The 19,675-nt window shown below is 37.2% G+C and overlaps 1 protein-coding gene across 1 annotated transcript in view; it reads right to left on the reverse strand.

Annotated features, from left to right (window-relative positions):
* Positions 1 to 15,246, reverse strand: part of jak2b (Janus kinase 2b) — a 34,759-nt gene extending 19,513 nt beyond the window's left edge. Inside the window, exons 1-4 of the mRNA XM_049470625.1 lie at positions 14,553 to 15,246; positions 7,721 to 7,967; positions 3,576 to 3,699; positions 1,901 to 2,018 (exon numbers count right to left, since the gene is read on the reverse strand). Of these exons, the coding sequence (XP_049326582.1) occupies positions 1,901 to 2,018; positions 3,576 to 3,699; positions 7,721 to 7,919 (441 nt within the window). The 5' untranslated portion in view covers positions 7,920 to 7,967; positions 14,553 to 15,246. The remainder of the gene's footprint in view (positions 1 to 1,900; positions 2,019 to 3,575; positions 3,700 to 7,720; positions 7,968 to 14,552) is intronic.
* Between the last annotated feature and the right edge of the window lie 4,429 nt (positions 15,247 to 19,675).

Consider the following 19,675-nt stretch of genomic DNA (forward strand, 5'->3'; position numbering starts at 1 on the left):
CTCCAAATGCTTTAGAAAAGACGACCATCATTCCAGAGAATACAGTTGCTCTGCTCTATCGCTCATTGCTGGTGGGCTTTATATTACTCTAGCCCATGTCTGGCATTAGGCATGGTACCAAGATATTCATGTTTAGCGGCTCCACAGTTCTTCCTATTCTACTGATAAATACTGGGAAACAATACTAGTTTCTGTCCAGTGAAAAGTGTTTATGAATGTGCTCCTAAGTAAGCAGTCATCAAATAAAGTGTTACCAGATGATCTGTTGGGCCTACACACCAATAGCCAGGCGTCTTGGTAATGATATTATATGAAACACATTTCCACAACGCACAGGTTTAAAATGTGTATGTGAAATGGTTCATTTCTAAGGTCAAATCTCAACATCAACTTTCCTCCTATATGGTAAACAGCACATACAAAATACTGGTGAAGAACAAAGCAGTCGCCAAAGAGGACTACCCTCATTGCGGTCAGCCAGTGTGGGTTTCCGTTATTGGTCTTTTGTTTCATAAATAGAGGCCATTTACGCAAGACATCAAATGTCTGGCTAGCACTATGAGAACCAAAATCAATGTCTTCACTAGACATGCATTAGATCTAGTAAAGGAACAATTAGTCTTGATTTCAATTGATTTCTAATTCCATTCGATATTGATTAATTTAAGGATATATCAGCTGAAGTTACAGGTTTTGTTTAATATGATGACAGATTTTCAGAGTACTATGTAATTTGTAAATGCACAACAAACACATTTAGTATTAAAATATTAATTATAAATAGGCTAATTTCAACCCTCCTATGGCATTTTCTTAACTTTTGCACATTCCTAAATTTACCTGAAAAGACTCTTGCTTATACTATAATACACACGTTTGTTATCAACAATCTCGGCTCTCTTAGTTATGAGGTCTCTCTAACCAAAAACAAGTCTATAAAGATAATCCAGCCCTGAACCTGCAAAAAGTCTGAATCTGCATGTCAATTTCTAAATAAATACATTTTGATCAAATAACCAGACCCGAAACAACATAATATATATATTCTCCAACTTTGCTCTCATTAGAGCACACAGTCATTTCCCAAAGCAACAGAACTGTCAAAACACCAGAATCAGTCTAAGTGCTTTGGCATACTAGCATGAATGTATGCTTGCTGTCAATCAGCTGTTGTTGATAAGCCTGCCTCCTCATCTTTCTAAACACCATTTAGACAGCACTGTTGAGTATCTGAATCACAACAGAGAGAGAATGCCAAGCAACTGACTATGCATTGCAACTATACACTGTAATGTAAGGGACTTTGACCCTGAAAGCCAACTGTGCTCTTAGGGACATTCAACAACAGAGTCTGGGCATCTGGAACATATTCAGGTCCCTGTGGAGAAGTACTGCCAATACATAAGGACACTCTGCAGCATATAAACATATACCCATTGGTACCTGCCTAATTCCCAAATGTGTGGACTGAAGAGATATAAATCTCTATGCAGTTAGCTGCAGAGCATTGGAACAGTGTTCTACAGAATGATGGTCCAGCCAATACTTTAGGGACAAGTTGGAGAGTTGGTTAAAGGACTTTTGAGTTTTTGATCTGACGCAAGACGCAATCAAATTCTCACAAAATTGAAAACAGTGAAGACTGCAATTTCAGAATAAAGCACATCCTTAAAATGACAGGAATATACTTAAATACATCTCCCACTGACATTGTATTGTAGCTCAATTCTTTCTTCCCTGTCAAGAATACTCAATCTCCATTACAGTTAAGAACAGCCCGTTGTTCACCATTCATATTACAGAACAGAGAAACATACAGACATGAAATGAAATACAACATGCTCTGATGCACATAACTGTTAAGGGAAATATGAAATATAACTTTGCAAAGCGCTCTTACCTGGGCAAAAAGATAAGCCATGACATGGTCATCAAGGACAGGACTCTCAGATCCCTTTGTAACACCACAGCGGTATGCTCGAGAGGCTCCACAGCTATACCAGCCAGGAAAATAGTACCTGCGGACAACAGGGTAAAGGAGGCTACATGTAAGACCTTACTGTGGCTCTTTTCTAAAAACATAATTTCCCTCAAAATGACAGGGGGCAGCATAACGCAGGAAAAATAATTAAATAATTAAGTTCTGCCCATTCTGATCAGCTTGGATGCAGTGAACTGACAACACCACCCTGTAATGAACGTCAGTAAGAGACTGATGCTGTAAATATCCGTTGGCCAACTTTGGGTGATGTTTTCCCTAATTCGCTAAGCATCTTATAAAAGACAGTAATATATGCTGGATGAGATACCAGACTATTCACATCCTAATCTGTGATGCAAATATGAACAGAATTTTAATATCTGACCACATTGGACTGAAAGGTGAAATACAATATTCCAAATAAAATAAAACGTATGTTTTTATTCTTTAATACTATCTTCCCTGAAGATCCTTGAGCTTTATTCTCAAGCTTAGAACAGTTTGTGAGGCCTCAGCAGTGCTAAAGCGGTTTACCCATGATGCAAACAGCTAGAATCAACAGGCTTGGAATGTGTTAGCTAAGTTGCTAACTGTTTACAGTTATAAGTTGACTAAAACTGCCCCGGTTGGACGTGATATATGCATCATGTCTGTACATTACTCTGGACTTCAGTAATGAAGCTCAGAATACTGGCATGTAGCTGCTAGCTCAATGCAGGCCTCATGAAGAATATCAAAATAAATAATAAAATACCTTTTATTATACATGTTGGTTACTGACATGTAATGATCAATAGATGCCACTTCATTAATATATTCCAGTGCTGGACTTAATATTTAGCTGATATATTTTGATGTTTTTAATGTCCAGGCCGGCATACGAGGTTGGCCAAGTTCCATAAGACAGAACTGTTTATTTGAAATACTTGAAGGCTACATGTTGCTGTTTTTTTTGTAATAACAATGTTTTGTCTTGTTAATTATTATACCTAGGATATATGCTATTTTTATTTCAGATAGCTGGGCACTGCAGTAAGTTTGTTATGGATATTTTTTGGCACAATATTGTTTTGGTTTAAATAATAGTGTATGATGTGTGTTTTTCATTATTTGAAGACAAGTTAACTTTTTAAGATTACTTTTTAACTAAAGGTGCAATCCCATTCTTTTGGGTGAAAAACAAAACATCTTACATTTACATACAATTATTTAATAGGATATTTATATTGTAGAAGATATAACTGAAGAATATTGCTGGCCTTCTAAAGTAATGCAAATTAACAGTCAGTAATTTAAAATGGTAAAACACACTATTTAGATAACACTTAGACAAACATGAACCCGAGTGTTGATAAATAAAGCCAAAGTATTAACAAATATCTGTTTTATGTTAACAGAGATTTGCAGGCATTACTTGGAAAGATATGGACGATTTTCTACAAAGAAAACAAAAAAGCAGGTTCTCAAAATTGAGCTTAATTTATTTCCACAACATGATGCAGGCCAGCCTGTTTTATCAACAAATTAATCATGCATCTGCATGAGACAAAACAATTTACAGACAATTTACCCCACAACAACAGTATTCACTTACCTAATTCTGAAGATCAAACTCTCTTTGGCTGACTCATCTAACTGAAGGATGTGATTGGGTGATAACCAGACTTGGTCACTTTCTTTGTAAAGGCTGAACAGGCTGAGGTACACTGGTGACACCCCTGTAAAAGAGGAGAACATATTAATAAAACAGTGATAAAATTACAGAAGGAGATCTGTTATCTATTATATGTAGTCTATTACTGGTCATATGTGATCCACTCAAGCTGGCAAAGTGATTTGTGAATATATAGGGATGTCCCTGATCTGATCACATTATTGGAAATCAAGGTCGATCATTTACAGGACTGTGCAAAAGTTCTAGGCACCAAAGCAAATTACACTAATTCATTTATCTCTGCAATATGAGTGTTTTACCTGAAAAAAGCACCACATATGATTTGAACAGATGCAAACAAACATACATACAGCAAAACATAACAGGAATTTCTCATTTTTAACTAAGTATGTTATATCCTGTGAGCCAATCTGAAGAATAAGATTTCTCCTGGATGATTTCCCTTAGCCAGCATGTGTAACTATATGTTCAGCTCCGTCAGCAGCTCACCTGATTTACCAAATTACCAAACCAGGTGTTGATCTGATGAGAACTAGAAATAACTCTATTAAACTCAGATGAGAAGAGATTTTGAGATATTTTAAGGAAAACAGTGCTGTAAATGCAGTACTTTTTGTAAATTTGCTGTTTGTATTTTCTGTAATGCTAGTGTTTTACCGAGCTGTAAAAGTGTTTTATACTGTATTTTTCAAAGGATATGAATCAGGTGGGAAAGACCGGATCACCAATTTATCAGAAAACTTACGTTATTGTTACTCAACAAGTTTACTCTAGACTCTGCCTCACGCATGTTCCTCAAGTCCCTCATGCTGAGTGTGTTTGTGGCCATTCATGCACTGTTTTTCAACTCTCATTTATGTCTGATTAGCACAGAGGCTACCTATCGAGTCATCTGCTACTTTCATCCAAGCTTTATTTTCCTCCCAATTGTCAACACAGTCTCAGAATCTCAGAATTGTAGTTGTGTGCCTTTTTTTTCCAGAAAATATGCATATTTTAATATAAATTATTTATATGGCTATTTAGCACATGTTTATTTGGTTCTAAAAATGCTAATTTTTACTACTGTTGTTTCAATAATATAACAAAAAATTATTTGATGTGTTTTTTTACTGCATTGCCCAGGTATCAGACGCTGTATCGCCAAATAATCAAAATCAAATGACTCGGGGGCAAAAAATACAATCGGGAAATTCCTATGAATATACTTTTACAAGTTCTGCAGTCAATTAATAAATAGGATAAAGAATAGGGTAAAATTACACAAACTACAAGAATGGGGAGCCTACATTTTTTTTTTGTGCAACGAAGCTGTGATTTTTGCTACCAGGTCCTGATACCTTGGCCAATACAAATTTTGGATACCTTAAAATTGGAATGTAATTGCTTTATTTTTAATAATAACAGTGCATCAAGGTTGGCTAAAAATATAATGTTTATGTTTGACAAGCTAAAGAGGCTGGGTTTATAATTTCTCAATACAAAAGGCATAATATGGTAAACCGAGGGGCCCAAAATTAAAAGAAGTAAAAAAATATTAACCAAATAACTGACAGTCACTGAACTCTGTCTTTGATGAGCGACTGGCTGACGTGCTACATGTTTATGTAGATAGACGGTAAATAGAGGTGGACTGACACCAAAACATTTTTAACACTGGAGCCAGATGATAAATGGGTGCCAATGTGCTTTTTACTCAATAACTGATCAAAAGAGCCTCTAATTGCATGGACACAAAAATAGTTCGGTAGTGTAGTCTTTTCAGGATAGCAATTGGTTTACTTTGGCATGCTCTAATTCAATTGGTGATCATTTGCTCCAATTTCCTTAGGCTGTACAAGCACAGAAGCACTTTGAACAACATGAAAAAAGCAGGATTTTAACCTGGAAGGCCTACTGGGACACTCTCCAACAATCAGGCCGACCATAATGTGGTGAAAGACCATGCTTACAAATAAACAGCAGTTCTTCCGCTCCTCATAAGAAAAATGAGCAACAAAAATTTTACCAGTGCTTCATTATTTTTAATTTTACATTGCAAAAAAATTGAATTATTTAATACCACTATACTGCCTGAAGAAAAATCAGATGAAATGTTATATTTAGAGACTGATGTATTGATCTCAGGTCTTCCTATTGCTCTTTGCTTCAGTCTCTGCTAGGCCTGGACAATAATTCGATATCGGTATTTATCGCGATAAGAAATGTTTCAATAACGGTGATATCATTTTTGTGGTATATCGATATGTATTATTTACAGATCTGTCACGGACATGCGATTTACTGGCGTCAGCTCGCCGCACAGCTGAACACAATCAGCTTCCGTAGCTGGACTATCTCTGTGCGTGATGACGTAATCACATAGGCACGTAGCCAGATAGGCTAGGCTAGGCTAGATTTGGCTAGGCTAGGCTAGGCTCGGGTCCGCTACGCATCTAAAATGCCTCGCGCTGGAGCCAAACGGAGCCGGCACGAGCGGATCCAAGGTTAAGGTAGGCTCGGTTTGCATCTGAAATGTTCCGCGCTGGAGTGGAACGGAACGGAACCGAGCCTAGCCTAGCCTCGGGTCCGCCCACAGGTCCGCTCGGTCCGCCTACGGGTTCGCTCGGTCCGCCTCTGGTTCGCTCGGTCCGCCCACGGGTCCGCTCGGTCAGCGGTCAGTTGCGGGTCCTCTTTGTCAGCCGCGGGTCCTCTTGGCTCCCAGCGCGGGACATTTTTGATGCAAAATGAATGCCCCTGCCGCTTCCACAAGTGATTAATTGAAGGAGGGAGGTCTAATTCAGTGGTGAGGATTTGGTTCGACTCTCGGAAGGTCTGCTAAACTTCAGTTTGCTGCAAATTGTGCCGGAGAGTGGAGCCGACCAGCAGCGGTAACGTTAAAACATCTAATCTGTTCCACCACCTCAATCAGTTCCACTACATACAATTTTTTCCTTATACTGGCTGAAGCACTTTTATAGCTTATGTTGTAAGTTATTTAAGTTATTTAAAGTTTATGAATCCTTTAGGTTTGTTTATTTGACGGGGATATCATGTTCCTTTTATGTTCATAAAGAGTTGTATTTTGGCTGGAGCACTTTTGTAGCTTATATTGTAACTAAGTTATTTATAGTTGATAAAGCCTATAGGTTTGTTTATTTGACGGGGAAATTTTGTTGCTTTTATGTGTATAAAGGCTTCTTGTGTTCTTTATCCTAGTTGGAACACTTTTGTTTTGATCTGTTAAATTTGTTTACAAAAGACTAAGAAGCTCTGCTTCTATCCTAATTTTAAGTTATTTTTTATTGGTAATAGTTATATTGGCTTATGTTTGATAGGGATGTCATGTTTTTATTTTGCTATATGCAAATAAAATTGAGCATTGATTTATCTTGACTATTGTTTATTTCTTAAGTATTATAATGTTTTCGTGAAAGGAGGTTTCAAAGACTTAAATTAAGTAGACAGTAGTAGGTACTAGGGGTGTGCCATATCATATATCAGGATATTATACTCTGAAATATCGTGCCACATCACTCATCCCTAATTATCACATCAGGGTACTAATTTTTTTGCTGTTTTAAGCAAAAGGAAAAACTCACACATTTTTAATTTCCTATTAAATATTTACTAGAGACAGATTATATCTGTAAAGTGTCATTTATTTTACTTTAATACTGGATATATGGAGATATTTGGAGTGCATTATTATTATTAGTATCATGTAATTCTCAAATATTGACTTCTGTTATAAATCTGCTGAAATTATTGTTTTTTTTAATATCTTAAAGGTGTGCAATATCATATCGTATACAATAATAAAAAAGTTTTTTGTTTTTTTGTCATATCGCCAAGAGTATCGTTATCGCGATAATACCATGAAATATTGTGATATTATTTTAGGGCCATATCGCCCACCCCTAGTAGGTACATATTTCCATTGCAGGGATTCTTAGCAGTTTTCTGAGGCCTTCTAAGTATTTATATCGATATCGGAATTATATCGTATCGACCGAAATTAAGGAATATATCGTGATATGAATTTTGGCCATATCGTCCAGCACTAGTCTCTGCTCATGACTCACCACACTCCTTAGCTGCGTCGATGGCCAGCTCTTCAGCCACATACTCCCCTGGTGGATAACAGAGGGAGGTATCCTCAGCCTCGCTCCCACTGCTGTGGTAGAGATAAACCTTCAGAGCAGTGGTTGATGGCTTCAGGACGCGCTCTTGCCGGTGGACGTCACCGTTCTGGTGTGCTAGGGGGCAAGCGGCTAACTCCATGTCTGTTACAGACACAAAAGTGGCTGGGGGTCAAGAGGCAACATTCACCTGGAGAAAGAAACAACAAAAAGGAAGTTCAAAAAAGAAAAACAAAAAGAACACGTTTGCACTGCAGATAATCCTAAAAGAGGTCATCACAGCATAACTTGACAACCTGAACAGAATAAAAGCACAACATTCAGTTATATTCGACAATTTTGGCCCCTTAATAAGTATGTATCCTATCCTTTTACATTTTTTTTTATTTTTCTACTTTTGCAAATCACAAAACGTTAGTTATTCACACAGCTACACAAATGTCATGGTTTTAAAAGATTATAGAAGAAAAAAAAAGAGAGTAAGCGGGACAGAGGACAAGAGAGTGGTGCACCTTTCTACTGTGCAACATTGCTTGCACAAATGAAATGTGTGTCAAAATTAGAGTCAAATCCTTTATACCAAAACACTGATCCAAAACATACCCCAAAACCACCGGCCAGCTAGCTGTCGCACATATGGGGCTGCACAATATATCATTTTAGCATCAGCACAGCAATGCGTGCATGCGCAACAATCACAGTACTGGACAAGCAACTTTAGAAAAAGAAAAAGAAAAAATCAACTACTGTTCTCATTTTCCACAAAGTATCTATCACAGATCTACCAAGATCATTTATTTCACTTCAATGTTGGATACCATACTTTAAGTGCAGTACTGATATCATGACATGTTGGATCGTTGATTTTTGGTCACATTTGGGAATATTCTATATATTTTTTTTTTATAGCGAAAACAGATCAAACTGAAATCTGAGGTTGAGTGGTTGGCAAACTAAATTAGGTATAACCATGTCTCAGATGTCGACAGTAATCCAGCATTTCAAACTTTAGAAGGACATCTTTAGTAAGTTCAATGTAAAGCCAGACTTATATATTACTTTATTAACATATTAAAATTAAATATAACAAATGTAATATACATGTATCTAAAGTCATTAAAATAACTGTGCGTTTGAAACATCGTTCAAATTAAAACCGAAGTAAACAACAGAATGCAAGTGAACAAGAGATCTGTTGGATACTTCATGAACTTTGATGACCCTGATCACTCATTACACTGTGGCAGAGACTTGAAAACATATGTACAATCTAGTACACATGCACTGGGTGGCTACTATACGATTTGAACTGGGTCTCTAGATTTTAGCTGTTTTACCAAGCTGGATTACTGACTGATTACTGGCCAAGTGCCCTTTACTGGTTGGATAGTGTAAGTGTTGCTGTTTGCTATGATATGCGCATCAAAGCTTAGAATAGTGAGGCAGTCTTTATGCTAACAGCTGGGCTCAGCAAGGTTACAGTGCCTTGACAGGTTTAGTGTGGGTTGGTCTTGATGCTAACAACCAGGATCGACTTGTTTGGAGAAGTTATGCTAACAGATACAGCAGATGGTTTGTAAACCTACACAACTGTCCAATACCTAAATAAAAAAGTGTTAAAACAAATGAAAATATCTAAATTAAAATAAATTTAATTTAATTAAATGTGAGGTTCTGAATGGGGGACGTTACTGTCAAATTACAGTTTATTCCATCTAGTGCTGTCTCCACCCTAGATTATATTAATATAGTGATAAACCTTATCGTATCGATACGTGGGAAACAAATATTGATATTTTTACTGAACATATATGTTCTAAACTCTTGCTCTACTCTTACTCTAGCTTGCCACCAAATTGTACTTACTAAAGTTACATTACTCCCCATGGTAGAGCTAAGCAAATAAAAAACCTGCTGCTTAAAGTATCGCAGAATCACTGTATCGTGATATTGTTATCGTGGGCAATATATTGTGATACTGTTTTATGGGATGACCTGTGATTCCCACCCCTCGTACAGACACAAAACACTTTTCATTAGAAAGTTACAGTTAATGCAGTGTACAGAAATTTTAGCAAACCAGCACTTGTTTCACAAAGCTGCCCTGTATGCCCCTTCTCCAACACAACCAGAGCACTCAGAACTTGCTAAATAGATCAACTCAGGCCATACCCTATAAATATCTGCAAGCACTGCAATATTAGCCACATTTCTTTTATCACAATACAGAGCTGGCAGTCAGCCTATACAAGCCTTTTCAGCTATTTTGTGACTGATCGGCTTTAAGACAGCACACACACACCTGCAGAGTAATAAAATGATTTAAAACACTGCAAAACTACTTTAAAAATGTTATTGGTGAAAAGTCAGACTTAGTCAGCACTAATTCATGTTTTTTTTTAGATTTATATCAGCGTCTGCCTTCTTCATGCTACATTATTACTCATTTTTCTTCTGGGTTTCCCTTTAACAGTGACAAAGCTCACCACAAAGCAGAGTGTGATAAATTACCAGAAGAAGTATTCTGAAGCCAACCACAAAATTTCCACTGATGCTCTGTTGGTTTAGTCCGACTAACTGTTTTGAAATGGCACAATTAAATCAGCTCCATTGGTCAATAATCCTTGAGACGAAAAGCCTAATGGAGTAGTGAACTAACTGTACACATCCTGAGTTCTGTCTCAGTTTCAGTTTCAAGAGCGTGACAATGACCTGCCATGGAGAAGTGATGTTATAAAGAACGAAACAGCAGGAGGACACCTCCGCAGTTTAGTCACAAACTCCTGACACGGCCTGTGGGGCCTTGAGATTAGCAGCTCATAACATAACTGCTGAAACATTAATTTGGTATTTGTGAGTAAAGATAAAACAATCCTCACTCTAGAGAATGAATAGCATAAATAACAAAAATAACGCCACAGGGGCATTGGCTTGTAATGTAATTACCAGGCAGAGCACAAGACGTTATTCAGAAGCGAGGGAAAAAAGGGAGGGTGGCATGCTCAGAGAATGCAGCCTGGGTGAGTAAAGAGCACAAGAGCATGACATAAATAATAAACATTAAAGCTGCCAAACAAACTAAACAGAATATGCCATTCCAGATTAGCAGTGATGGGGGCTTTAGTAGCTTTAATCTGAGGTCAATTACAGGTTAACTGGGTCAGCAGAGGTCCAAAACCTTCTGCAGACTGCAAACTTCGCCTCCAAACATGCTAGAAGTTATAGGCATTTTGGACAGCGTTAAACAAAAGATGGCTGTGCGCTTCCACTGTTGTCAAAATCAAAAGCATTCCTGATAGAGATGGAAAGAACAAATCAGCTGTGTATGGGTATCTGACAATTGTCAGACAAAATATGTGATCACCTGATATTGCTCTAATTTAGGTAATCCTGTGAGCCTATCATATATTTGCAAGGATTACAACAGTTCTGTGCAAGGCCAGGTCAAAAGTTCCCGCAATACTTCCGTTTCTTTTTTTTTATACATAAAATTATCATTTAAAAAGTGCTTTTTATATTTACTCAGGTTATATTTGTCTGATATTAAAGTTTGTTTGACATTCAGAAAAATATCAGTATCACCAAAAAGCAAAAACAAAAGAAATATGTAGGGGGAAAATTCTTTTTCACACCACTGTATATTTGTATTCCACTTTTCAACATTATGAGATATAATATTTCAATCTATAAGTCAGTGTTCTGGTCGATCTTTAATAATTATGTAATAGTTAAGATTCACCTTAAGTCATTGTACTGTTGAAAATTCTGCACACAGCTAGTTTTGCAACAACTACATTCAACGTATGGTTTAGTCACAGGTTTACACCCTAACCTATGACTGACCTTGTGTTCAGCTGGTGCAACTGGCCGCTGATCTCAACCCCCTCAAAAAGGGTGTGATTACTGTGAAGTCTGTGGCTGAAAACCAACAAATTTAGTCAACTCTACTAATGCTGCAAAACAAGTGATCAAATATCCAACCTAAATTCTACCAAAAGCTTCCTGGCAGCTACCACAAGCATGTGGGCAAGGTACAACTTGCTAAGGAACAGTTAACCAAATATTTGGTATGTATGTATATTATTGACCATGCATGGATTTTAGAGAAAAACACAAAAATAAAACCTTGTTTTCTTTCCTAATAAAAGAGGACCCTTTATTCTGACCAAGAACAGTTCAGAGAAACCACTGAAAAGATGAAAGAATATTGTCAATCTACTCATGTCCATGTTAAATATATATGTATACATCTGACCACAACTGCAAATGTAACTGTAACTGTAACAGAACAGCAAGCCCACTCTTAGACTTCGGGAGTGCAGTTTGTTTATTGTCAGTTAAATCTTATACATATTTAATGATGGAACCCAACTCTTGCATTTTAAATTATAGCAATTAAAGTCTGGCTTGCAGTTTAATTTAATCAGACATGAGTGGGACAATACATAGAATAATACACTGCTAGACCACTACCATGCAGCATGTATATCACAGCAAACACATAAGACTACAAGAACAGCTTCTTCATAGCCTCACACACAAAGTTCATGGCTAAGGCTGAGGTTGATTTTAACAGATGTACACCCACAGAAATGCTGAGCACACTAAAAGTGGGCAACAAACCTAATATTCATACATTAGAAGGACCGAAATAATAACTATTTTGATAGATGACACATTGGTTATTTCTTTCAATTAGTCAATAATCATTTTTGACATTCCCTTGATCGCTGCATTCTGTAGGTGTGGCCTCTCAAATGCAAGTTTTTCCACACCTGTCACCCTGTTCTCCAGTCTCAGCTTTATCATACCATTCAAGTGCTCTGCTTTCTTCATCACGTCAAACCAATACTTCGAAACAGCTAAATGTGGGATTTAAAAGTTCTTCAAATGAACAAAAGACATTTAAAATGTGTAACAGGCTGATATTAAGCAAGTAAATGTGCGTTTTGCTGTGTTTGGGCATATTTGACTGTAAACGGATTGATCAGCCCTCACCTCTCCTTACTGCATTTCTGTACCCAGTACTTTGTGTAGAGGATTTCAATTACAAATTAACAAATAACCAACACCAAAATTGGAAGTTGACAACTTTTTATTTGTGATTTTTTCGATTATGACGATTTATTGTTTATTGCCCAGGACCTTGGGTTGCCTGATGTCGGTATAATGAGCTAAAGAAAAAATACAAGAATTTAACCAGCCCTAGCTAGAGTTGTAACAGAAGTTAATAATTCAGTATGTCATGATACTAATAATGCACTCCAAATATCTCCATATATCCAGGACTGAAGTAAAATGAATGATAATGGACAGCTATTATCTGTCTATAGTAGATATATAATTGGACATGAGAACAGTGTGATTTTTTCTTTTGCCAAAAACAGCAAAAAGGCAGTATTCTGTTGTGATGTGGGTGATATTGCACGATATTACAAGCTATAACATCTTTTACAATATATAAAAATGTTGGCGATATTATTGCGTAACATACAATATAATACACTCCTCGCTAAAAACTTAATGTTTCATCAGGGCAACTATTTAGTGCAATATAGCTAGCTAGTTAAACTCTAAATCGAATCAGAACAGAGGTTTTGAAAGAACCTGAAGGCTTAAATGTCATGTAAAGTTTCCATGGAAAATAAAAGTTAAATTGGATAAAGGGCTGCAACGATTTGTTTTTGTTGATTATCAAATTTATTGATTATAATTTGTATTGACTAAATGTTTTTCATGTGTAAGTGCAATTCACTACACAAAGTGCACATCAGCTTGGTCAACAGAAGTGACAGACACAACAGATTAAATAATTTCTTAGTAAAAAAATATCAGAGCATTTATTTAAATAACGTTTTGCTGTGTGTGTGTTGTTCTGAAGCTATAGGGAAGGCAAAAAAGGGGTCATACCCACAGGAAGCAGAGATAGGGGGCAAGGCAGAAATAACCATGGTCTAATCAACAAATCATAAAAAAAAAATAAACAGATTAGTGGGCTACCAAATGAATCATTAGTCGCAGCCCTAGTTGGGTGTTGACAGCTGACTTGTGGGCAAAGGAGCTTTTGGTCAGATTTGACACATTTCATAGCTTAGCTTAACCTTTTTAGTTAACTAGACACCAGTTAACACTTCACAATAAGTGTATGTTACATCAGTTACCTAACAAAACTTACAACATACGTTCTCAACTAAATATTACACTAGATAATACGTTATAAATCTAGTTAATTCTCTCAATTTATTAATATAATATTGACTAGTGCCAGATAATAATTAGCTGAGCAAATGTTAATGAAAGTGCTGTTATTTGTGACCATTATTGTTAAGTGTTAGGTTCACCTACCTGATACCAAATCAGACCACAGAATATATTTAGGGTCAACTATTGAGCTAGCTAGGTTAGCCAACATGGCTGGGAAGTGATTAAACATCACGCCAAGAAATGTTATTAGCTAATGAATCTAGTTAGATATCACGTAGCTTCAGTTTCAACTGCAGTGTGTGGTTTAAAAAACTCTTAGCGTTACTACCTAACTTAGCTGTTGGCTAAGGCTAACTAACTAGCTAGATTATTTAACTAACACTAGTTCTCTTCTTAAAACATAGCCTAACGTTAGATATTTAGATATATATAGCGACTAAAATATGGTACACATTCTAGCTATATGTATTAACTATATATTTAATATTAAATAGTATCTTAAATCAGCATTCATTTAAATAAAGAAGCTGGAAGCTGGTAAACACAGTCAAAGCCAGAGCCCCAAACTTACTTGGTCGTTGGCCGTCGCTAAGCTAGCTAGCCAGCTAGCAGCGGGGCTAGCCAACTTGCTCGCTGTGCTGCCCAGCGCACCTTAACATGAACTTCCACACTCAAATGTTGAATTAATCCATTCTCCAGCTTCGTAGTCCAACCGTGGTCGTATCTGCCACCTTCGTGACATCTGAGTTGTCGACTGGAGACAGGCTGGTCGAACGCTGTGTAGTAAATTAGCTAGCCGTTGGTCTCTCCTGATAGCCAGTCAGTTCTGGCTTCAGTTCACCTTTAGCTCAACATGCTAAGCTAACTACCTTAGCTAGCCACAGACAGACAATTCCCCAACTCAGTCAACACTCGCCCTTATAGCCTCATAACACCGTTTCAGGCACCACTTCTCCAGCTGCAGAGACCAAACTGCAGTTATAAATCCCCAGAAGGCAGTGTCAACGTTTCCGTGGCCGTCTATCTCTCGACGCTGCGCAGGTTACCGCGCCACTGCTAGCGCTCCGGTCCGACACACGATGGAGATCCAGCGGCCACAGTTACTTGGGTAGCTAGCTAGGGCTGTATGGGCGGACAACACACGCAGCAGCAGCAGACCACACTAGGCACAGTCCACACTACCACCTGTAGGCTACACGGAATATCTGCAGCAGTGGGTAAAGTGGGATAAACTCATATAATCCAGTAAAATTTGTGAGTGAATAAAAATACCGTTGAAAATATCATGCCTTACATATGTGGAAGCCCATTTCCCCCACTTGGAGAAAATAAGTGTCCTCCACTTCATAACTGAAATGAATAAAAATGATAAGCCATAATTAATATCTCAAAATAATGACTTACTTTCCCATAATTATGACTTAGTATCTCATAATTATGACTCAGCATCTCAAAAGTATGACTTATTGTTATCGTATCCCAGAATTATGACTTAGTATCTCATAATTATGACTTAGTATCTCAAAATAATTATTTGCTATCTCATAATGATGACATACTATCTCTTACTTACGACTTAGTATTTCATAATTGTGACTATTTCATAATTATGACTTAGTATCTCAAAATAATTATTTGCTATCTCATAATGATGACATACTATCTCTTACTTACGACTTAGTATTTCATAATTGTGACTATTTCATAATTATGACTTTGTATTTCATAATTATGGCTAACAATCTCATAATTCTCTCTCAAACTTTTTTTTACTATCTCATAATTTTGACTTTTTCATAATTATGACTTAGCATCTCATAATTATGACTTAGTATCTTAGAACTATAACTAAGTGGATGACCCTTACTTTTTCCAAGTGGCAGAAATAGACCTCCATGCCCCAAAGCTTGGGTGGGCAATCAATTATCTCAACATGACATATGATACACGGGGACTACAATAGACTACTCTCAGTTTAAATGTCAAGTTTATCTCTTGCATTTGTCACTTTTTTATTATATTTTTGATAAGATGTTATTGGTGAAAGTTGATGTTACAATTAGGCAATAAAAATCTGAAACAGGGAGTGTGAAATCACCAATATTGTATCATTATTTAATTTAAACATTTCACATCAACAATTGTTAGCTAAATTTGTTTAATGTGTTTGCAGTAAAGACTAGCATTTATTCACTTATTACAAAGTACTATGGTTATTTGGTTTGTAGTCTAATAACCTAATTTACTGTTTTTCAGGACTTTTCTTGTTGAGAGAAATATAATATCTGTTCTGGGCTCGAACAAGTGCAATGAAGTCTGGTTCAGTTTCTGAGGTGGATATGAAGAGCTAGATATAGAAAAGTAAAGAGCCAAATGTGGCCCATAGGCTGTAAAATGCCATGGTCTGCCCTAAAGTAAGGTACAAAATTCCTATAAAAAGAGATAAAATATTCACTGAGGGAATGATTAATGCAATCAAGGGGAAAAAAACGTATTAAGTTGAGGCAATGTTTATTTATATTAAATTATGGGAACAATGTATTATGTTAAATTAATGCAATTTTTAAGTATATATTTTTGAATGGAGGAAATATTTTATTACATTTATGGAATATAATGGAACATAATTACAGTTTAAGTCTACAATAAAGACCAAATAGTTGCAGGACAAAAAGTGTAAGGTTTTACGTTACCAATTACTTTTAATCACATGGTAAAAGTAAGTATTAACGAGTCAAAGCATAAAACAAGTAACCTAGCAACGACCAGCATCCGTGAATCAGAGGACTCGCGCATTGAAACAGTTAATAAACTAACAGCAGGAGGAGTAGACGGCCGATAGATGGCGCTGTTGTAACATAAGTTTTACGAGGCTCAGCAACTTCTTAACATTTTTTTCATGTATGAGAATACAGTCTTTAAACTGTATCCTAATAAAATAAATAAATAAATAAAAAACAGCTGTGGAATGATCAATCCCATATCCTCATTGTTCTTGTCGCTGAATGCAATTAAATGCTTACATCAGTACTCTAGTATACAATATAGTTAAAAGCCTTCTCTGGACAGTAGAGACAGTTATCCCAACAAAAGATAACTGATAATCAACTCTTTTTAGTACTCGTTTAAATGTAATGCACTTGATCTTGAAAGAAACAATCAATGGGCAAGTGTTCCAATACTTTTCTCCATAAAACATATGTGAAAAACATATTAGCTGTCTTCTCTTGCTGCCTTACTCACATTATCTGTAACTCTTCCCTGTGGCCCCTTTAACTCACTGACCCCTTATCATTATTATAGCACAATAGTTCAGTGTTTTGATTAATAAAGAACATAATTGGAATTTTCCACTAGAGGGAGCTAGAGATTCTTGTTCCACTATAAAATACTGTTTCAAGTCTAGACCTGACTATAGAACAAAACAGTGGCTAAACGTCCCTTACAGACTTGTTAGAGCATTACAAAAACAAAAACAAAAACTTAGTGTACTTATACAGAGTATTATACCTGTTGTAGGTTTTAGTGACTGCATTGTTGCTTTAAAAGCCTCTGTCGTAAATCTCCTAGGTCTTGGTCTTGGTGTGTAAATGTACACCCACTGACAAGATAATGCACCAAGTAGAAGAGTAGTTAGAATTGAATGAAACATATATGTGTGAGGGTAATGACATGGCTGCCTCTAGCCTGGATATAACATGAGATATGTTTGTGCATGGAGGCATACAAGTTTTGCATAGCATCATATAACACATTTCCACATGAATACAGATGTTGCAGCTGGGCCTGCAGATTCTGCACACTTGTAGGTGGAGCCAAGGAAATGTTGCAATTTGGTGGAAACATTGCTGGGAAACCTGTGCTGTATGTGGGCGAGCATTATCCTGCTGAAAGATGCCAGTTGAGAGGCAACACATAGCTGCAGCATGTGCTTCGTATCACTACTAGGGGTGACAGACTGTCGAAAGAGTTTGCTCCCCAGGTCACCGCAAAGCCAGGATTGAAGTCATATGTGTGTAAATTCCTCTAATATTACTCTACCTCCTCAGGCCACATGCCTTTTTCACTTTCAGTGACGGTTCTGTATAACTGAAGTGGTTGAAGTCCTCACCACAAAGCCTTCATTCTCTAACCCATCTGTTGTCAGAATCTATAAGATGCTACAGTCCAATGATGTACTCATTCTTAAAGATTACAAACTAATCAACATGTCTTTGAATGCACTGTAGTCACCAGAGGTATAGCCATATCCAACCTCCAAGAGACGTTGTATAAGGCAGCAGGGGAAGCAGGTTTATGTCTTCTTGTGGCAAGACTAACTGTCTAACCAGACGACACCTGTTATCATTTACATATCTTGTTTTTTTATGTCGTGAGTGTATTTCAGTAAATGCCAGCATGATTCACAAACATATGGTTATTGCACTAATACTGCCAATTACACATAGGCCATTACACCATTCTTAAGACATCTATGGGGTGCGGCTGCTATGTAACCACAGTGGGTAAGGTGACATTACTCAAGTAATGTTACTCAAGAAGCTCTTTACACTTTGCTTGAAGAACCATGGTTGTGGTCAGCAGATGGCTAGCAGGTTTTAGTACCTGTAGCCCTGCAATCAATCCTGGAGCTTAAGCTAAAAGCAACATTTTGTGGGATTTTGTATCATTTTGTAATAGCTTTAAAATCTGTTGTTGGTACTCCACTAAAGTATAATGTGAAGGACAGGGTGTGCTTCATTGCTTCTCCAGACTTGGTATGCAGACAACTGCACTATGTAACTTTGGTGAACCAGGCAGAACAATGTTTGTGCCAAGAACGCTGCAACTTAAGCTTTGTAACGCAAGTACACCAATCGATGTCAGAACCCTCTTTTTCCATATGCATGTCTTGTATTGTGTGCAGCATTTGGTTTTGCATTGTCTTGTTGAAAAATATAAAATACTTGAAAAACAACCCTGTAAAAAAATACTGTATATAATTAAAGGCATTGTATATTGCTTTAAAATCTACTTCAGAAAGTGTACTTTTCTGCATTGTGGTCCGATTAGACCTGTTAAGGTTTCTTTTTACATTTGTTGTGCAGGTAAATCTGAATTGTTTAATTGTTTTTGCTTTCTTTAAACCTTTGAACACATTACAGAATGTCTTTAAGCATACAAGAAGCATGCAATCAGCCAGGTGTGTCCAAACTTTTGACTTGGCCCTGAACAAAGGATGGGTTAGTTGGTGGACGGGGAACTTTTGGTTTGTTAGGCTATCCTATACCCCCTCTCTGCCCCCTTTTTTGTGTCCCCTCCACCCCCACCCTGCTCTTCACTTTCACCCAAATACTCCCTCTGCTCCCCCTCCTACCCTCCAGGCTGCCCCTCCAACCACCCCCCTCAAACCCTACACCCATTACGGAGTGCCATTATGCAGCAGTGGGTGAAGGGGAGGGGGCATAACAATGCAGATAAAGAAAGCATGCGGTTAGGGCCTTGTGAATGGCTCCATTCAGCCAAGCCAGCCAAAGAGAAAAGCACTTCCAAAGCCCAAAGTTTCACATAGTACAACTGTGCCTTTATCCTCCATAATTATGTGCTAGCATATACATACATACATATGTTCATGCGTGAGCAAGCAGCCATACACATACACTCCCTCACAAACACACACATACCCACATACACACACACTCATTCACAAACATG

This window comes from Astyanax mexicanus, chromosome 22, assembly GCF_023375975.1.
Source record: "Astyanax mexicanus isolate ESR-SI-001 chromosome 22, AstMex3_surface, whole genome shotgun sequence".
Taxonomy (NCBI): domain Eukaryota; kingdom Metazoa; phylum Chordata; class Actinopteri; order Characiformes; family Acestrorhamphidae; genus Astyanax; species Astyanax mexicanus.